Source organism: Hesperophylax consimilis, chromosome 5 (assembly GCF_061612785.1).
Source record: "Hesperophylax consimilis isolate HC1 chromosome 5, BYU_Hcon_1.0, whole genome shotgun sequence".
NCBI lineage: Eukaryota > Metazoa > Arthropoda > Insecta > Trichoptera > Limnephilidae > Hesperophylax > Hesperophylax consimilis.
This window is the reverse complement of record NC_142840.1, coordinates 19,848,367-19,866,258: the sequence shown is the minus strand read 5'-3', so window position 1 is coordinate 19,866,258 and position 17,892 is coordinate 19,848,367. Positions and strand designations below refer to the sequence as shown.

The 17,892-nt window shown below is 35.3% G+C and overlaps 2 protein-coding genes across 2 annotated transcripts in view; one reads left to right on the top strand and one right to left on the bottom strand.

Moving 5' to 3' along the window:
- Positions 1-11,258, top strand: part of Naglu (N-acetyl-alpha-glucosaminidase) — a 34,957-nt gene extending 23,699 nt beyond the window's left edge. Inside the window, 9 exon segments of the mRNA XM_089631682.1 lie at positions 200-278; positions 1,206-1,355; positions 1,655-1,870; positions 3,121-3,207; positions 4,371-4,561; positions 4,709-4,829; positions 5,153-5,246; positions 7,756-7,926; positions 10,742-11,258. Of these exon segments, the coding sequence (XP_089487808.1) occupies positions 200-278; positions 1,206-1,355; positions 1,655-1,870; positions 3,121-3,207; positions 4,371-4,561; positions 4,709-4,829; positions 5,153-5,246; positions 7,756-7,926; positions 10,742-10,947 (1,315 nt within the window). The 3' untranslated portion in view covers positions 10,948-11,258.
- Positions 11,259-11,403: 145 nt separating this feature from the next.
- Positions 11,404-17,556, bottom strand: LOC149423624 (antileukoproteinase-like). Its single transcript, XM_089631683.1, has 3 exons — positions 17,407-17,556; positions 12,816-13,013; positions 11,404-11,690 (listed from the first exon to the last, which is right to left on the bottom strand). The coding sequence occupies exons 1-3, from the start codon at positions 17,459-17,461 to the stop codon at positions 11,413-11,415; spliced, it is 531 nt and encodes a 176-aa protein (XP_089487809.1). The 5' UTR covers positions 17,462-17,556; the 3' UTR covers positions 11,404-11,412.
- Positions 17,557-17,892: the final 336 nt, after the last annotated feature.

Below are 17,892 nucleotides of genomic sequence, written 5' to 3'. Positions count from 1 at the left end.
AAGTGTCTGTCAATGTGTTAAACTAACTGCTCCCCCGGTTGCTATTTAGAACACACCTTTGTCTCTATTAATGACTGATGATGGACATTGATAAATAAGTAAATTGCCTCTTTAACACAAAACATTGTTTATTATTTAATTATAGTTGTGAATCTTATCTCAAAGGCAGTTTTCAATGACCTCAAATCCATTTCCCCAGGTTGTTGCAAGCTTGGATGTTCCTCGATACTTATTGGACCCCGTTATTGGTTCGTTCTCTCCTCACCAGTATTCCTGAAGTAAGCTTGTATTATAATTCTTCACCTCGGCTTAGTAGTAAAGTTGTATACATTATTCAATAGATTTAAATATTACAGTACTAACTATTCTGCCGTCATATTATTCCTTTCTTCAAACATAACACCTGCATAAGTTAATTAACAATAATTGCATGAAATTGCTTTCTGTATCGCATTGGAAAGAATCACCTTTCTGATATTGAAAGGTGATTGATGAGGCCTCAGCTACGGTCTCATAGTATACTTGAGATGCCTTTGGTCTTTTGGATTATATTACCACTAAGCAATTACCTATAGCCCGTTAGCCATTATATCGCTCGCCATACAATCAGTATGATTCGGAAAGGGACGCTTAGATGTTTTGGATGAAAGCGAATAAACGGGGAAAGGAGTGTAAGGAGAATATATGACGCAAATGTGAATCGTAGAAGAAGTCGGGGACTCCCGAGGAAGACACGATCAAGTGAACCAAATACTTGAATCGGACTATGTCGAGAGTCAAAATAACAAAAGTGTATGTATGCGTGTGAATGCGGCAAGGAGTGTGTGTCAAGCCAAGTGTTCTTTGGCGGTTTGTTCTCTCTGCCTACCCCTGCGGAGAAACGGTGTTATGGTTAGTTAGTTACAATCCCGGATAGTTGTCACAGATAGGTAATATAATATATCTGTGACCACCGTATGGGATTGTACGGCGAGCGATATCTTAAGTTTGTTCTCTCTACCTACCCCTGCGGAGAAACGGTGTGATGGTTAGTTAGTTACAATCCCGTATAGTTGTCACAGATAGGTAATATAATATATCTGTGACCACCGTATGGGATTGTACGGCGAGCAATATCGTGAGTATTGTTTAATGTAGGATTTTGAAAGGCAACACAATATAGTGAAATATTATTAACATGAGACTCAAACAAATCTATTTTCCAGGGTAAAATGTTAATTCTGGACCTACAATCGGAGCAGTGGCCCCAATATGAGAGGTTCGATATGTATTATGGCCAGCCTTTTATCTGGTGCATGCTTCACAACTTTGGGGGAACTTTGGGGATGTTTGGGGATTCCCAGAGCGTTAATACGGTAAGTATATATTTATCTTGACTCTATCCCATTGTGTGCAATTATTTATTTTTTATGTTACACCCCTGTCTTACACTGTACAGTGAAAAAAAAGGGAGGGAATTATATCGCCACCCGATTGGGCAGCATTATGAGGTGGCTTAAGATAGGATTTAATAATGGGGGTATTGAAGAGGCCCAGATTATATGAAGTAGGAAAAACAGATGCCGGTAATATTCTCCAGCTATTCCTCAAAAATATATCATTCAATATGTAATAGTAAGTTATTCCCTTTAATTATTTAACATTTATATTTCAGGACGTGTATAGTGCCCGCCGTAGTCCCAACAGTACCATGGTGGGCACAGGCCTCACTCCCGAGGGCATCAACCAGAACTATGTGATGTACGACCTAATGTTGGAGTCAGCCCTCAGGGATGGACCCCTGGACATAGACTCTTGGGTGCAGAATTACACCGTCAGACGGTACGGATTCAAGGATAAAAATGCTGCCAAGGCTTGGAGCATTTTGATGGTCAGTCGAAACGTCTTCTTTTCTAGAGCTGAAATATTATCCTTTTTTTTTAAAATTGTTATCCTATCAAAAAAAAAATGATTTGCAAAGTTCTAGTACAGTAAGAAAGAACTTTATTATCTTTTTAGTCATTTGTTTGTATTTCTTTTTAATCAACTATTTTCCCCTTCAAGTGCTTTGCCCAATAGTGCAAATTAGCAATGTGTAAAAAAAAACAAAATGGAACTGAACAAATTTGTGCACAATTTGAGAGAATATGTCAAATACTTACTTTGTTATAGCTTTTTAAAATGGCATACATAATAAATGGTTCCATGATATCTAAAAACCAAAGCAACCTGGGTAACATGCATATTAGTGCAGATAAAATAAATTTTTGATTTAGTAAAATAGATTTCAGTAAAGGCCCTGGACCTGATAAAAGTTTGTCAATTGCTGTGCAGATTCTTTACATTTACCGCTTTTTTATTATTTTGAATGAATCTTTAACCATGGGAACTTTTCCTGACTTGTGGAAAGAGGCACATATGGTATTTAAATCAGGTGACCAATATTTAATAAAAAATTACAGACCAATTAGTATACTAACATTTTTTTGCTAAGGTTTTTTAATCGCTGATATATAAAAATATTTTTCACACTTTGAACCCCTTCTCTGCGCTAGGCAACGTGGGTTTGTTCCTCACAGAGCTATCAATTCAAATCTTTTGTAATTATTTGTGCAATTCTTTTAATGAAAGTTTACAAGTAGATGCAATTTATACCGATTTCCAAAAACCTTTTGATAAAGTTAACCACTCCATCTTACAAAAAACGCTTGATTAAATAGGAATACACGGAGGCCTATTTTGCTGGTTGAAATCATACTTATATAACAGAACACAACTAGTGCAACACAACGTCTGGTGTACCATAGGCTCAAATACCTGCTTTTTGTAATATTCATAAATTACCTTAAAAATGATTTAAGATTTTCACGGCCAAAAGTATTTTTGTTATTTGTTTTTGTGGTGTTATGCCGTGTTGCGCTAACTCCTTCTTTAGCCATCGTTTCGAATATTGTTACAGTCCATCATCAGGGCAGATGTATAAATCACCTTGGTTCAAAATTAAACTGCGATCATGCTTTAATAATAATATAAATATGTACATACATCCATAGTTTTATAAAATAAGTTTCTTTGACTACTACTACTACTACTACAGTAAGTTGGTTTTTTACTACAACTTATTTTTCATTTAATTTGCAGAGAAGCGTTTATAATTACACAGGATTGAACAAAATTCGAGGAAAATATGTCATCACCCGTCGCCCTAACTTAGATATTAAAACATGGGTAAGTTGTTAATATTCCATTCTACGTTTAAAATTGTTTACTAAAAGTATACATACATCATAATACTATCGTAGAATGGGATAACAAAAATGTACATACACAATAATACTACCATAGAATGGGATAACAAAAGTGTACATACACAAAAATACTGCCATAGAAATGGGATAGCAAAAATGTACATACAAACATGGGCGCCCGCCGAGGGGGGGGGGGGGGGGGGGGCACTTGCCCCCCCCTGGATTGATTGAAAATAGTCAAATAATGTTACTTTTGTTTTAAATCACTTTGTGTTGGCCACAAATTTACACGAGTTTTGAACAGTTTGAGGATATAATGTCTACTATTAATCAGGAACACCACATTGATAATTTTGAAACTGAAGCCTTGAGTTGGTTTGATTTTTGGAAAATGCGAGAATACAAAAGTAGCCAAGATTTCATCGACTTGTTACCTTTTACAAAGTTTTATCCGAGTGTCAGGTATGCCTTACTAGTTTTGCTAACATTACCAGCAACAACATGTACGGTAGAGCGATCGTTCAGCACATTACGTCGTGTAAAAACATGGCTGAGATCTACAATGTTATATGAACGTCTGTCTGGATTGTGCATGTTAAGCGTACACAGAGACAAAGTGAACTGCAACAAAAAAAGACTTTATGGACAAAATTGTAGATATGTTTGGTAGTGATAACAGACTACTCCAGTTTTTGTTTAAAGAATAAATTAAATATTTTTTGTTATGCTCGTATATTGTGTTAATAAAAATATGTTGCTACAGTATGCCCTTCATTACTACTGTGTCCTGTCCGTTCGTTTACCATACAAATACGCTACAATAAATTAAAACTACATTAAAACATTACTAAAAAATATTTTGCCCCCGTCCCCCTAGAAAATTTTCTGCGGGCGCCCATGCTTACAAAATAATACTATCATAGAATGGGATAACAAAAAAACACATTATTATGTTTTAACCTCAACTAACTATACTTTTATTTTCTTTTTATCTTCATCATATTATTTTTGTTTTTTTTTTTTCTGTCAATTTTATAACCTTAAAAAAAAAACTACAAATCAATGTACAATATTCACCATAATATGCATTTATAGTTGCAATGTGCAAACTTTCTTAACTAAAGATATATATTATTATTACAGACTTGGTATTCCAGCGCGGAATTGTTAAGTGCTTGGGAACACCTGATTGAAGCACGACATGCCTTAAATTCTTCAGCTGGGTACAACCACGACTTGGTTGATCTGACCAGACAAGTTCTGCAGTATAAAGGAGATCAAATCTACCCTTTCATCATGGAGGCTTTCGAACTAAAGGATTTGATAGCATTTGAGTAAGAACCTGAATTTAACCACTTATAATTTTGGCGGCCACCGTAGCGTATAGCAATGAGCGGAGACGAGATCTTCATTCACTTGTGGCATACGGTGCTGTCTTTGATATCTGTAATATTTAAATTATTATTTTCTTCCTTTTCCAGAAAGCATTCTGACATCTTTATGGATGTTTTTGCTGATCTGCAAGAGATCTTGTCGACAAATGAAGGATTCTTACTGGGAAAATGGATAGAAGCAGCTCGAAAAGTAGGATATAATGAAAAAGTAAGGGAATCATATATTCATTTTAAATACACTAATTTCCCATACATTCTGCCATCGGAATGTATGGGAAATGTAAGAAGTTGGAGGTATTACATATAGGTTTATTCACAGAATAATACGAGAAAGCACTAATAATATTTTGGCGTGGAATGCGGGCGACTAACTGGGTCAAGGTTACTAGTTTGACGTTTCTCCGTTGTCTGAATGGACGGAGGCTGCTGAAGTAAAACAGGACAAGGACGCCTAGAGCCGACCCAACTAGGACAAGTGGAGGATTGATTACGAACACCAACATAATTTAATTGAACAATCCTTTTTTCCAGGATAAAAAACTATTTGAATACAATGCCCGTAATCAAATAACTCTTTGGGGGCCAAATGGTGAAATAATTGACTATGCAAACAAGCAGTGGGCAGGTTAGTTATCATATTTTTTTTAGGCTAATATGTCCGCTTTTGGGAACAAGTCATATGGAGTCATAGAAATCCTTGTATCTCCCTTACTGTCATGGTGGGAAATATGATATGAACGGTGTTAGAAAGAGAAAACACCACCCTTTATATTCAATTCTAGAAACCACAGAATAATTAAAGTGTGCACCTTTATGAAACCAAAGGTTTCGAACGCAATTTGAAAAAATATTTATGAAACTTTGTGAATTTTTTATTAATTATTTTTGTATGAAACGACAAAAAATGAGTTGACAGTAACGTTTGTAATACATTTGTCTAATAAAATGCGTGTGTTTTATATATTTTTTAGTTATCCGTAATTTTAGTTACAAAAAACGTAAGGTGATCCATTAAAAAAGTAAATAAAAAAATTTGAATATATGAGGGTTGTCTGAAAAGTTTCCTACCTAACAATGAAAAAAGAATTTTATTCTTAAGTTTTTTATTTATTTTTCTATACAGTCTCCTTGTAACTCTACACACTTCTCCCAGCGATGCTCCCATCTCTCTAACCCGTCCAAATAGTACTCGGCGTTTTTCTCTGCAAAATTATTGTTCACAAAGGTGATTGCCTCCTCATTTGACGAAAATTTCTGTCCTCCGAGTGCAGTTTTTAGATTAGGAAACAAAAAGAAGTCGCTTGGGGCTAGATCTGGTGAGTAAGGCTGATAGTCAAGCAGTTCAAACCGTAATTCGTGGATTTTTGCTATGGAAACCGCTGAGGTGTGAGAAGGCGCGAAACTTCTTGGTGAAACAGGATTTTCTTTTTCTGCAAATGTGGCCGTTTTTCCGCAATTTCTGCCTTCAGCTTGTCAAGTAATGATTTGTAGAATGCTCCTGTAATAGTTTTTCCTTTTTGAAGATAATCAATTAAGATATCTCCATGACTATCCCAAAAAACAGTTGTCATCACTTTCCCAGCCGAGAAAACAGTTTTTGCTTTTTTTGGAGCCGGTTCCCCCTTTGCAGTCCACTGTTTTGACTGTATTTTTGTTTCGGGCGTATAATGGTGTATCCAAGTTTCATCTACAGTAATTAATCAGCGCCAAAACTCGGATTTATTGCGCCTAAACTGCGCCAACAGAGCGTTGGAAATGTTCATTCGAACACGTTTTTGGTCTAACGTGAGCAAACACGACACCCAACGCCCGGACAGCTTTCTCATGTCTAAATCTTGATTTAATATGTGACAGAGACGTTCTTTGGACATTTTCATAACCTCTGCTATCTCTCTCGCTTTAATTCGGCGGTTGTCTAACACTATTTGGTGAAGTTTAGCAATGTTATCGTCAGTAGTTGCAGTTTTTGGACGTCCCGAACGTTCATCGTGTCCCATGCTCTTACGACCACTTTTAAATTCAGCTTCCCAAAATTTCACTGTGGTAAATGATGGTGCAGAGTCCCCATATACAGAGTCCAACTCATCTTTGATTTGCGTAGGCGTTATGGGGGTTGGTAGAGTGATGTGCGATAGAGATGCCCATAGATTATCTGACTCCAATTTATAAATTAAATAAATCATTTAAAGTTACAAGGAACATCCGTAAATTTATCAGAAGGAAGAGAATAAGAACTAGATAACTGTAAACGAAGGGCGCGAGATCTCGAATGATTTACAAAATGGTTTCGTTCAACAGCTGACGCCGGCACGAGGCAGAATTGCTATCTTTCAAACATTGCCAGCGGCCAAAAAGAATATCAAACCATGATAAAGTGTTAGTTTTTGTTCTCTACAGCGTATTGCCTTTCAAAAACAAAAATTTAATAACAGCTCGATACTCAATTTTTTCCATTTTCACAAAAACACACACATCGACTCACTCAAACGACTGTCAACTAAAAACTGCGTGTCCAAAATGGCCGAAACTTTGGTAAGTAACTGTCAAAAGATGCACAACTACATTCACTAGCTTTTATTGACGAGTACCGCCATCTTTGCGTTGAGGTCGGAAACTTTTCAAACCACCCTCGTACTGTTTTTAGTTTTTCGGATATGTACAGAAATATTCCATTTATTGAATAGTGGAAATACTTCGACCTTATGTCAAAATATGGTAGAGTCTTGAGGAGTCTGATCTACGAGGCTGTCACATATGTGGTCCATGGGCGCAGGGCTGGCTCTAACCAAACCGCGCCTGGGGCAATTAAAATTTTGGTGCCCCTTGTCAAAACCAGTAACCACCTAGGGAGGTAATCACTGTAATCAATAATATTCTGATGATTTGTATTTTTGTGTAGGGCCGTTTTTATGAAAAATAATGTCAAAGGTTGGGGTTAGGACTGTTCCCCGTACATGGATGTCACAAATGTGATCCATGAAGCTTCACTAACAAACCACTTACATTATATCAATGTATGCTGAATGGTGGGATACATTGCGTTGAGACAGCCTACGTCGTGATGGTTAAATTTCTCCAAATATATTTTAACCTTTATATGTATCAATAATCTGATTGAAGTATTCATTTTCCAGGAATAATATCAGACTTCTTTGCCCCGAGATGGAAAGGCTTCCTTTCAGCGATGTTCAACTCTGTTTTAAACAATTACAAGTTTAATAAAACGGCCGTACAAAATGCTATATTTGCTACAGTAGAGAAACCCTTCACATTTGAGACAAAGGAATATCCGAATTTTGCCATTGGTAAATATAAGTTATTTTCCTTATAGATTTCCACGAAATTTACGAAATGTCGGGTTAATATAATGTTATATTATTGTAATGTCTTTGCAATTTGTATAATGATCTTTTTAAGGTTTTACTGTCTTATTGGGAAGGCAGAAGTGTACATAGCCTTCAGACTGATTTGTGGACGGCTTGAAAACTTTACTACCATGGAGAGCATTAATTTCAATGTTCCTGATGGTTTTCTCCATCACCGATATTATAGACTGCTATGTTTTATTTCCCATCCTGCAAGACATTATTTGCGGCACATTCCTGAAGAAGCTCTTAGTTTCGCCGTATTATAAGACCACCTTTCAGAATTGAAAGGATGCTTGAAATGGCTTTGGCCGTATTTGGTGACCAGATCCGAATAGCCAGGTACTTCCCCACTTCCTCTTACCTTTCTCCTTCTCCTCCACACTACCTTCAGCTTCACAACATACCCCAATTGGGGATGCCATAGTCTCATTGGGTTCTAGACGGTTGGGACTAGTTACGACTCTTTTACGGTTTTTACATATATATTTTTTTCTTAACTTTGGATGTTGGCATATTTAACATCAATTTTTTTAATTTTTTATTTTATTTTACAATTTAAACCTGCTAAACTGCTTTTGCAGATTGTCAGCTGACAATCGACAGACAGACAACACTTCATACAATGACACTGTTAAGTTAATATAACACGGTTAAGTTAATATAACAGAATAGAAAAAATTTAAATATATTTGCAGTATAAGTTTTAAACAGGGTTTTCCAATAAGAGGTGTTATTTTGAATAGCCCGCTATTTCGATAGATGTTACTTTTGAAGCTGTCATTTTTTGACATTCGACAAGTAGAAACTACGCCATTAATAAAAATGGAACGATACACGCTTCAACAACGTATTGAAATTATTAAAATTCACTTTGGCGAATCAAATGCAAATCATCTTGAGTGATGAGGCCCATTTCCACCTCGGTGGCTTCGTCAACAAGCAAAATTGTTGCATCTGGGGCTCGGAAAACCCAAGAGTTATTGTTGAAAAGCCTCTCTATCCTCAACGTGTGACTGTTTGGTGCGGTTTATGGTCCGGCGGAGTCATTGGACCTTACTTTTTCGAAAATGAGGCTGGAGCAACAGTTACAGTGAATTTTTTATGGCCGTAATTGGATGGTATAGATCTGGACAATGTTTACTTTCAACAAGACGGCGCTACGTGCCACACAAGCAACGAAACCATTGATCTTTTACGATTGAATATCAAAATAACACCTCTTATTGGAAAATCCTGTATATCAGACAAGTACAATTGAAACAGTCACATCGAAAGAAAATCCATATTTAGCTTACATACTCGTAGGTAGGTACAATTTACTATATATTTTTAAGTTCCATTGCGAATTCCGATTATCTATACAAGGCCTCAGTAGGGCATCAGTACATATCATCTGTGTCCAATAGCCATTTTCTTAGATTATATTTGACTCTAGTGGTACATAAGGTATTATTTTTGATTGACATTGGTAGATTAGATATCTTGGGCGCAATGTAGTCTAGAGTTCTTTCTCCGTACTTATTGGTACATTTCGGAACCACTAATCCATCATTTTGAGTGAATCTTGTATTATGTATATGGTAGACTCTTTCCTTATACAAGGAATCCGACGATATAATTTGTTGACTTATGATATTATTACATATTAATGAAGCAGAGTTTTTAAATGGCAAGCTTTGTTGCGACTCGTATTAAACCTGCATTTTATAATAAATGTCTATTTGTATTCTGTACTTGTACTGATTGTTATTAATGTTTAATTATTAATTGTAATTTAGAGATTGTCTCATTTTCATGTCAACCATCTCATACAAGTCACATATTAACACACTTTATACGGGCAAAAACAAGGGTCCCATTCTAGAAAATGGATTTAGTTTTTAAACAATATCATTTTTTAACATAGTACTCATCACACCTTAACTATAAAATTGTTGTCTGAAATTAAGCCTACTTTTGTAATGCGACTCCATAATCTGAAGTTGAACGTTTAGAAATCGCTAATATTGTCTTCAATAATTAAATATTACAATTTGAGGTATTACTCAATAAAATTATTCCAAAAAATAGATATTAGATAATCCAAGACTTGCAGAAAAGTCAATAGATGTCGCACATTAAAATAAATAATAAGATAGGTTTATCTAATGACGCTGTCTAGATTGCATTTAGTTCGGGTTGAATCTTGCGATCATTCTTAAAGATAGTTGCCAATAAAAAATGTGCAGTGAAAAAATGAAGACAATGTTCTTATTACAACAAAGTTAGATATTAGTATTTGAAGTATGATACAGTTAAATGTGACCGAAGGGGATAGGGTCCCATTAGCTCAGTGGTAGAGCGGTGCCCCGGCAAGACAAGGGTCCTGGGTTCGAGTCCTAGATGTGACGTATCCTTTTCTGATTTTTTCTCTTTCAGATTTTCGTTTAGAAATCGCTAATATTGTCTTCAATAATTATTTTTTTGTGCTCAAATCATTACAAAACATACTACGGGTTTAAATATAGTTTACTTTTGATTAAATATTCTTCCATTCAAAAGACAAGGATTTAAAGATATGGGAAGACTTGGTTCACATTTTCAAATACATTTACATATAGTTGGGACCCTTACAAAGAGATTGGTATAAAAAATTATATAAAATTATCGGACAGTAATGTATTTTCCGCCATTCAAGCAGGACCGGTGTAAAAGTGTGTTAATTGCAGTTATAAACAGCATATTTTTATGATAAATCAAAAACATTTTCCAGGTAGCACAGTGGAAATAGCCTTGAAAATCCAAGCCAAATGGCAGCTGGTTGACTTCCCTGATATTCCAATAAATATCATCTCTAAAAAGGTGGAGAGATCGGACGTGTCCTACAAGAGGCTTCTCTTCAGGCAACAGAGGGAGACAGAAGGAGATGATATGGACATGGACAATGAGATCCAGTACCAAGTTGTACTCAGTCCTTAAATTACATTATTATTCGAAAATTTAATGACAATAAATAAATTAACTGTAGATATTAAATGTGAATCTGTAATAAACTATATATTATGTATGTATTGTATATCTCTATTGCCGCTCACAGAAAATAAATTAAAACACTGTTTTATTTTTTTCGGGATAATTTTTTATATGGTTCAAATTTAGCAATAAATTATTCTGTACATAAAAATGACATGTACTGTGTATGTTCCATTGAAAACCAGATATCAGAGACTGTCCCCAATGATTTTTGAGAATTTATTCTAACACAAATAAATGCTGTTTTGTAAATGCAATGCTTTTGAGTTTGAAAATTACCCCTTTTCAGGACATCCTAAAACCTAGAAAAGGCTTATTGCGGTCAATGGAGCTGACTTAGGAACCGTAAGGATATTATATAATAGTGGCACTGGCCTGGATCAGTATTTTATTGGATTAAGTTCAGAGATATTATTCAATTGCCAGTTCAGGTTGTTCAGGCAACACAGGCTGAGCTGGTCTTGCAAGCATTTCTGGCTGAGGGGGCCTCTCTGGCTGAGCGGGTCTCATAGGCCTGGCGGGCTGTGCCGGTCTTACGGGTATCACAGACAAGACGGGCGGGTAGCACCCCTTGGCCCCGCACTTGTTCTTGCAGCACTTGGTCTTCCCGTGGCAGTCTCCGTCTGAGGAGCACATGTTGGAGCAGAACCAGGGTCCTACGGGCACATCAGGACACAGTCCAGGCTTCACTGCAATTTCAAAATATTATGTTTATTTACTGCTACCTTAGCATGTGACATCTTTAACCATTATTAAATTTGGTAATCTTTTTTAAACTTTTGTTTACCTAACTAACTATACGACCCATTGTAAGGCAAAATATTCTGTATTGATCTTCTGTGGTTTCTTGTAAGCAATGTAGTCTTTGCCCAGACAGATGCGGCTACTGCAGCTAGCATTTGGGGCAGTTGGCATTTAAATAATTTTCACTAAATAAGTAATTTAGCAGTCAAAAGGGCAAGATGAAATAATGAAGATGAGAAATCATTTGAGACTGTCCCATATAAATCAACTAGCTGACGTGTACTCGGTGTTGCTCGACTTTTCTCTACTTTCAATAAATATAATATCCATGTATTATATATATATATATATAAACCTTCCAGAAGAAATTCTCTAAATGATATTGAAAACCCCATAGAAACTCGGTCGCATAGTTTAGAAGAACTAAGCGCACAAACAGACAGATGCGGATAGTGACTTATATAGTGATACCAATGTATTGTCATGATTGCGAATTTACTAAAAGTTTATCAGAAAACGGCCTGTAATCCCGTTTTTAGTTCATTATGATCTGGGGTGTTCCAGAATATTACCGAACATTCCACAATGTTGTGGAATGCTCTCGAATAGTCTCAAATGTTCTGGACTGTTCTATAAATTTTTAGAGGGCGAAACTTCCAGCCCTTATATCTTCAAAAGCAAGCCCTCCAGGTAAAAACAGGTACCTTCTTCATGGATGGGGAATAGAGGGATATCACACCATATAACTCCCTTGATCGTACCGGGACTTGTTTCTGAGTTTTAGCGGCACGCACATTGTACACTTACTTTTATAATAAATATTGATTGATTAAAAAATATTAAGAAAAGCCCAGATGTATTAATATTCGGCCTTTTCCATTTGTCAACTATTTTTTGATTCACACTTGTCTAGCTCATTTGTTACAGTGGAGTCTGGATGAAGTTATTGAAAGTGGATCTATTAAAATTGACTCAGTTTAAAAAAAAATGGTTCAGCTGTTGTAAAACATTTAAAAAAGTATCTACTGCTCAATCTGGAAGATAGGTAAGTACTGTGTTCTTATTCTTACCTATGCGTAGGTTTTTGGGTGCGGTGACAGGACGAGAGCACACGCGGCCCCCGCACTCCGTTCCGCAGCATTTGATGCCCCCTGGGCAGTCCTGGTCACTGTTGCAGGTGTCCCAGCAGACCCTTCGCGGCAACAAGGGGGGGCAGACCCCTTCCTTCTTCGCCGGCGTCGAGTTGGACTGTTGGGCATAACTGCCACCTGAATGTAGACAAGTTATCAAAATAAGATCTTAATTTTACATTGATTACATCTCTATAATACTAGGAGAGGGCTCCATTACTGATGTCTCCCTTTGTTTCCTTATCCTTATCCGACCATCTAAGTTAAGGTCTTCCCTGCAGTTCAAATTCTTGAGTAGTTTTTTTGGCCATAAAGTACAAAAAAATAACACATGTAAAAACAAAAATGTCAAGCATTCGCCCAACGAGAATTGTATATTTATGCGCCCAACGTTCCGGGCTTTTTAGGTTCTTGGTGAAATCCCATGTTTGTTAATACATCGACCCTTTTTACATATTCGTACACTTTTTCCGTTACCTATGAAAAAATTAAATGCCATTCGCCAATAATTTTGCAATATCTGCTTCTCTTGTATTCACGAAAAAACATGTTTAAGACGATGCACTACGTAGTAATTCAAAATCATGTGTTTTTGGTTTGAAAATTTGGTCGCCTAGGGTTTCAGATGCTTTAAATAAATACCGCGAGTATAATACATCTTGGCCTTTGAAATAATCGAGTATTTTTTATAAGCCCACAAAAAAATAATTTATAAGGCCTATGAAAACTGCTTTAAAGTTCAAAATTTCCTATTTACGAACCCATTTTCGGTTATGGTTTTATTGTATAATGTGGCAGATTAAGTTATTTATAAATAATCGGAAAACATTTAAATATTTATGCCTGAACATCCACAAAATAAAATAAAAGGCACTTTTTGGCCATGTTTTTTCTTGCCTAAATCAAAACAGCTGGATGGTGTTAAGCGGGAATTTAAGCCTTATCGTCATCTACGTAAGGAATGTTATTGATGGCGGCTCGATTCAAAATATTACACGACGTAGTGTATCGCCTTAAAGGTTATACTTTAGCATTTTACGTAGATGAATTAAATAGATTTAATTTTATCTTCGATATATCAATATTTTGTCATTCAAAAATGGTGTCATCATATACCTAATAGCTACCTACATGAGAGGCGAAAAGGATGATGGTTTATTTTATAACCACTATACTTTTTTTATTCTTCTTCGTGTGATTCACCCTGTTTCGCGAATTGCACTATGACCAATAACTTAGTTCTGTGTTTGCAAAGGTTTCTGTGTAATTGGTTTGTTTGCTGCACGATGCCTTTATTCAGTAATTTATATCCTTTTTTAGCTCGTAATGATCGCATCAGTTGATGATTCACTATATATCATTGTTTAATTCCTTGCCGAGTTCCATCAAGATGTGCCAGAACCTAAACTCGTATAAAATAAATGTTAAAAGCTGGGTAAGAAAAAATCTGGAAGTGAGAGAATTTTTTCTGTAATTTGTACTACGAATATAGCTAAAATATGCCATTACCGTCTACATTTAAAAAAAAAAATCTATTTAACTTCAACTTTAACTGTTTAATATTTATTTATAGTTTATTAACTTTTATTAATTACGCAAAAACTCCAGTAAAATCACATTAATCTAACTATAGGTACTATATTTCTTTTTTTCTTTATTTAACCACCAAAGTTTTGAATTCATAACTTATAATGCCCACTCACAGGCTTCGCCTTTGTGGGATTTTTTTTGTTACTGTCTTATGTTTTGTATAATTATATATGTACCAGTATGTATAAAAAAAATTGGCAATAAAAAAAAAAAAAATATATATATATATATATATATATATAGGGTTTTCCAATAAGAGGTGTTATCCGAAATAGCGGGCTATTCAAAATAACACCTCTTATATTTATATACAGGGTTTTCCAATAAGAGGTGTTATTTTGAATAGCCCGCTATTTCGGTAGATGTTACTTTTGAAGCTGTCATTTTTTGACATTTGACAAGTAGAAACTACGCCATTAATAAAAATGGAACGATACACGCTTCAACAACGCATGGAAATTATTAAAATTCAGTTGAGTGAATCAAATGCAAATCATCTTGAGTGATGAGGCCTATTTCCACCTCGGTGGCTTCGTCAACAAGCAAAATTGTCGCATCTGGGGCTCGGAAAACACAAGAGTTATTGTTGAAAAGCCTCTCTATCCTCAACGTGTGACTGTTTGGTGCGGTTTATGATCCGGCGGAGTCATTGGACCTTACTTTTTCGAAAATGAGGCTGGAGCAACAGTTACGGTGAATGGATTGCGCTATCGAGAGATGATTAATGATTTTTTATGGCCGGAATTGGATGGTATTGATCTGGTCAACGTTTACTTTCAACAAGACGGCGCTACGTGCCACACAAGCAACGAAACCATTGATCTTTTACGATTGAATACCAAATTAACACCTCTTATTGAAAATCCCTGTATATAACTACTCGAATTAATGAATGCTGCAAGACCCTGCATAGAAAATTAAGATCACTATAGCAAGGTGTCAGCAGCGCAGTTCAGTGTGGTACGTTTCTGCGCAGGGTCTTACAGTAGTAGATTGCTTACCGACCCGTGGGACAATGGGCTTATAAGAAAACCACATAATAATTAATATTGTCGGTGTTTACAACCGTCATAGGACAAATGTAAAAGTACCTACTAGTTACAAGCATAGATATACCATAAATCATATTTTATGGCGATTATACACATAGGTGCGAGCGTAACATTGGAATGGGAAAAGAACGAATCAATAAATAAAAATAAGTACCTAATTGAATGGAACGAACCAACCGCAAACGGCGCGAACCGCCCACGTTTTATTATAATTTGTGCAAACCATCGACCAAATGGGACGAAAGTTTTTCTAACTAGTTTAAAACAACCGCCCGCAGTAGACCAAGGTTCTTAGAAAATAAAATACATTTTCTACGAACACACTATTTAAAGTGTTTGGGTTCAAAAATCAACCAGATTTTTTTCACTATTTCAGCTCTCTTGAAAAGTTTCAGTTTGAGTCTACAGTTGAGCCGTATTCAATTTTTTTGACAACAGAACAATTTTTTCAATCGGTAACTTATAAATTGTCCTTTCAGAATCGAACACATTTTATATTTATCGTAATTCACTTGTGAATAATAAATACATTTCAATCCAGTGAAACGTATTTATGATTGAACCCACGTTAAGATATATCTGTGATGTTAAATATTAATAACAAATTTAATGATGAAATATGTTATCGTAAGGTCAAATAATGTTGTGTTTACTAAACATAATTTTATTTTTAAACTATCCGATCAATCAATATCAACATTAAATTTACTGCAGTAAGGACAGGAGTAAGAATTAATTCTTGTCAAATACTTTTACGTTTGAATGTATTTGTGCACACCGATGATTGACAGTGGTTTCTGTTAGCTTCCTAACAAAAATAAAATAATTAATAATTAATAAAATAATAAATTATTAAGTAAAACTATTTTTGATCCATACAGTACAACACTACAGAAGAAAGGGTCTCTTTAAAATGATTTATCTGCAAGTAATAATGACTTTTTGAATGCGGTGATATTTTATTTAACGCGATGCACTACGACGTGTAATATTTTGAATCGAGCCGCTATCAATAACACACCTTAGGTAGATGGCAATAAGGCTTAAATTCCTGCTTCACACCATCCACCTGTTTGGATTTATGCAAGACAAAAACATGGCCAAAAAGTGCCTTTTATTTTATTTGGTGGATGTTCAGGCACAAATATTTAAATGTTTTTCGATCATTTTATAAATAAATTAATTTGCCACATTATACAATAAAACCATAACCGAAAATGGGTTCGTAAGTAGGAGATTTTGAACATTAAAGCAGTTTTCATAGGCCTATACATTATTTTTTCTGGGCTTGTAAAAAGACTTATCTAAAAAATACTCGATTATTTTAAAGGCCAGGATGTATTTTACTCGCAGTATTTAATTGAAGCATTTGAAAAAATTCTAGGCGACCAAATTTTCAAACCAAAAACACATCATTTTAAATTACTACGTAGTGCATCGCCTTAACCAAAGTAATTTCTACAGCATGAAAACAAATCTTTTTTGCTTTAATCGTCGTGTGTGAAATTATATCAACCGCAAAATTGCAGAAATAATAAATATTTCACAATTGACGTAATAATTTAAACAGTTCACACACCGTATCTCACGGATCGGTTATTAGAAATTCACATCGGTAGACGAACAGTTAAAAATCCGCAAAATAAGGTAAGGTACTGAATTCTTTCAAATGTTGCAAAAGAAGCAAAAAATGCGTAAACTTTCGATTGCACTGCACAGATGACAAAAAAATCATAATAAGTATAACAAGCAGTGGCGGTTGGTGCCATTTTTATGTTAATTGTTATTTATTTTGGAATCCGAAAAACATGTATTGATGAAGAAATTGGTCGCAACTTACATATATACATACATGTATAGTTAATTGATAGATAATGATGCAAACTTACCTGTCAAAAAAATCACCACGGTAGAGAGCACAACCAAAAAAATTAACCGACTCATTTTAGAAGCTCACAAGTTTTGCTTGCAAGTTACAACAAATGGTTTCTTCACTTCTCTTGGCTCCGCGCAACCTTCCTGCCTTCGCTTGTTCTCAACAACGAATGGGAAATTGTTCTAAGGAGATGTGAGTAATATAACGCAACGATTGCTGTGAGGCATAATGATATTATGATAACATACTATAGTACATAAGCCACCGCAACGTCCGCAAGGCTTTTTGCTTTTTTGTAAAGGAGGGGGATTTTCCGCTCTTGACATTATTTTTTATTATTATTTTATTTTTTATTTTTTTATTATTTAACATTATAAATGATAACAATATGCAGACTTATAAATAATTTGTTCATTATTATTCTATTTCTCCATAAGTTGAGCTCCAGGAGCTCGTGTTTATGGGAGGAGTCTTTACATTTAGTTCTAATGATTTAACA

Coding starts and splice junctions, on each gene's coding strand:
- LOC149423624 (XM_089631683.1), bottom strand. CDS start 17,461: ATGAGTCGGTTAATTTTTTTGGTTGTGCTCTCTACCGTGGTGATTTTT. Junction 13,014..17,406: donor CGTGGTGATTTTTTTGACAG/GTAAGTTTGCAT, acceptor GTCTACATTCAG/GTGGCAGTTATGCCCAACAG. Junction 11,691..12,815: donor ACCCAAAAACCTACGCATAG/GTAAGAATAAGA, acceptor TTGAAATTGCAG/TGAAGCCTGGACTGTGTCCT.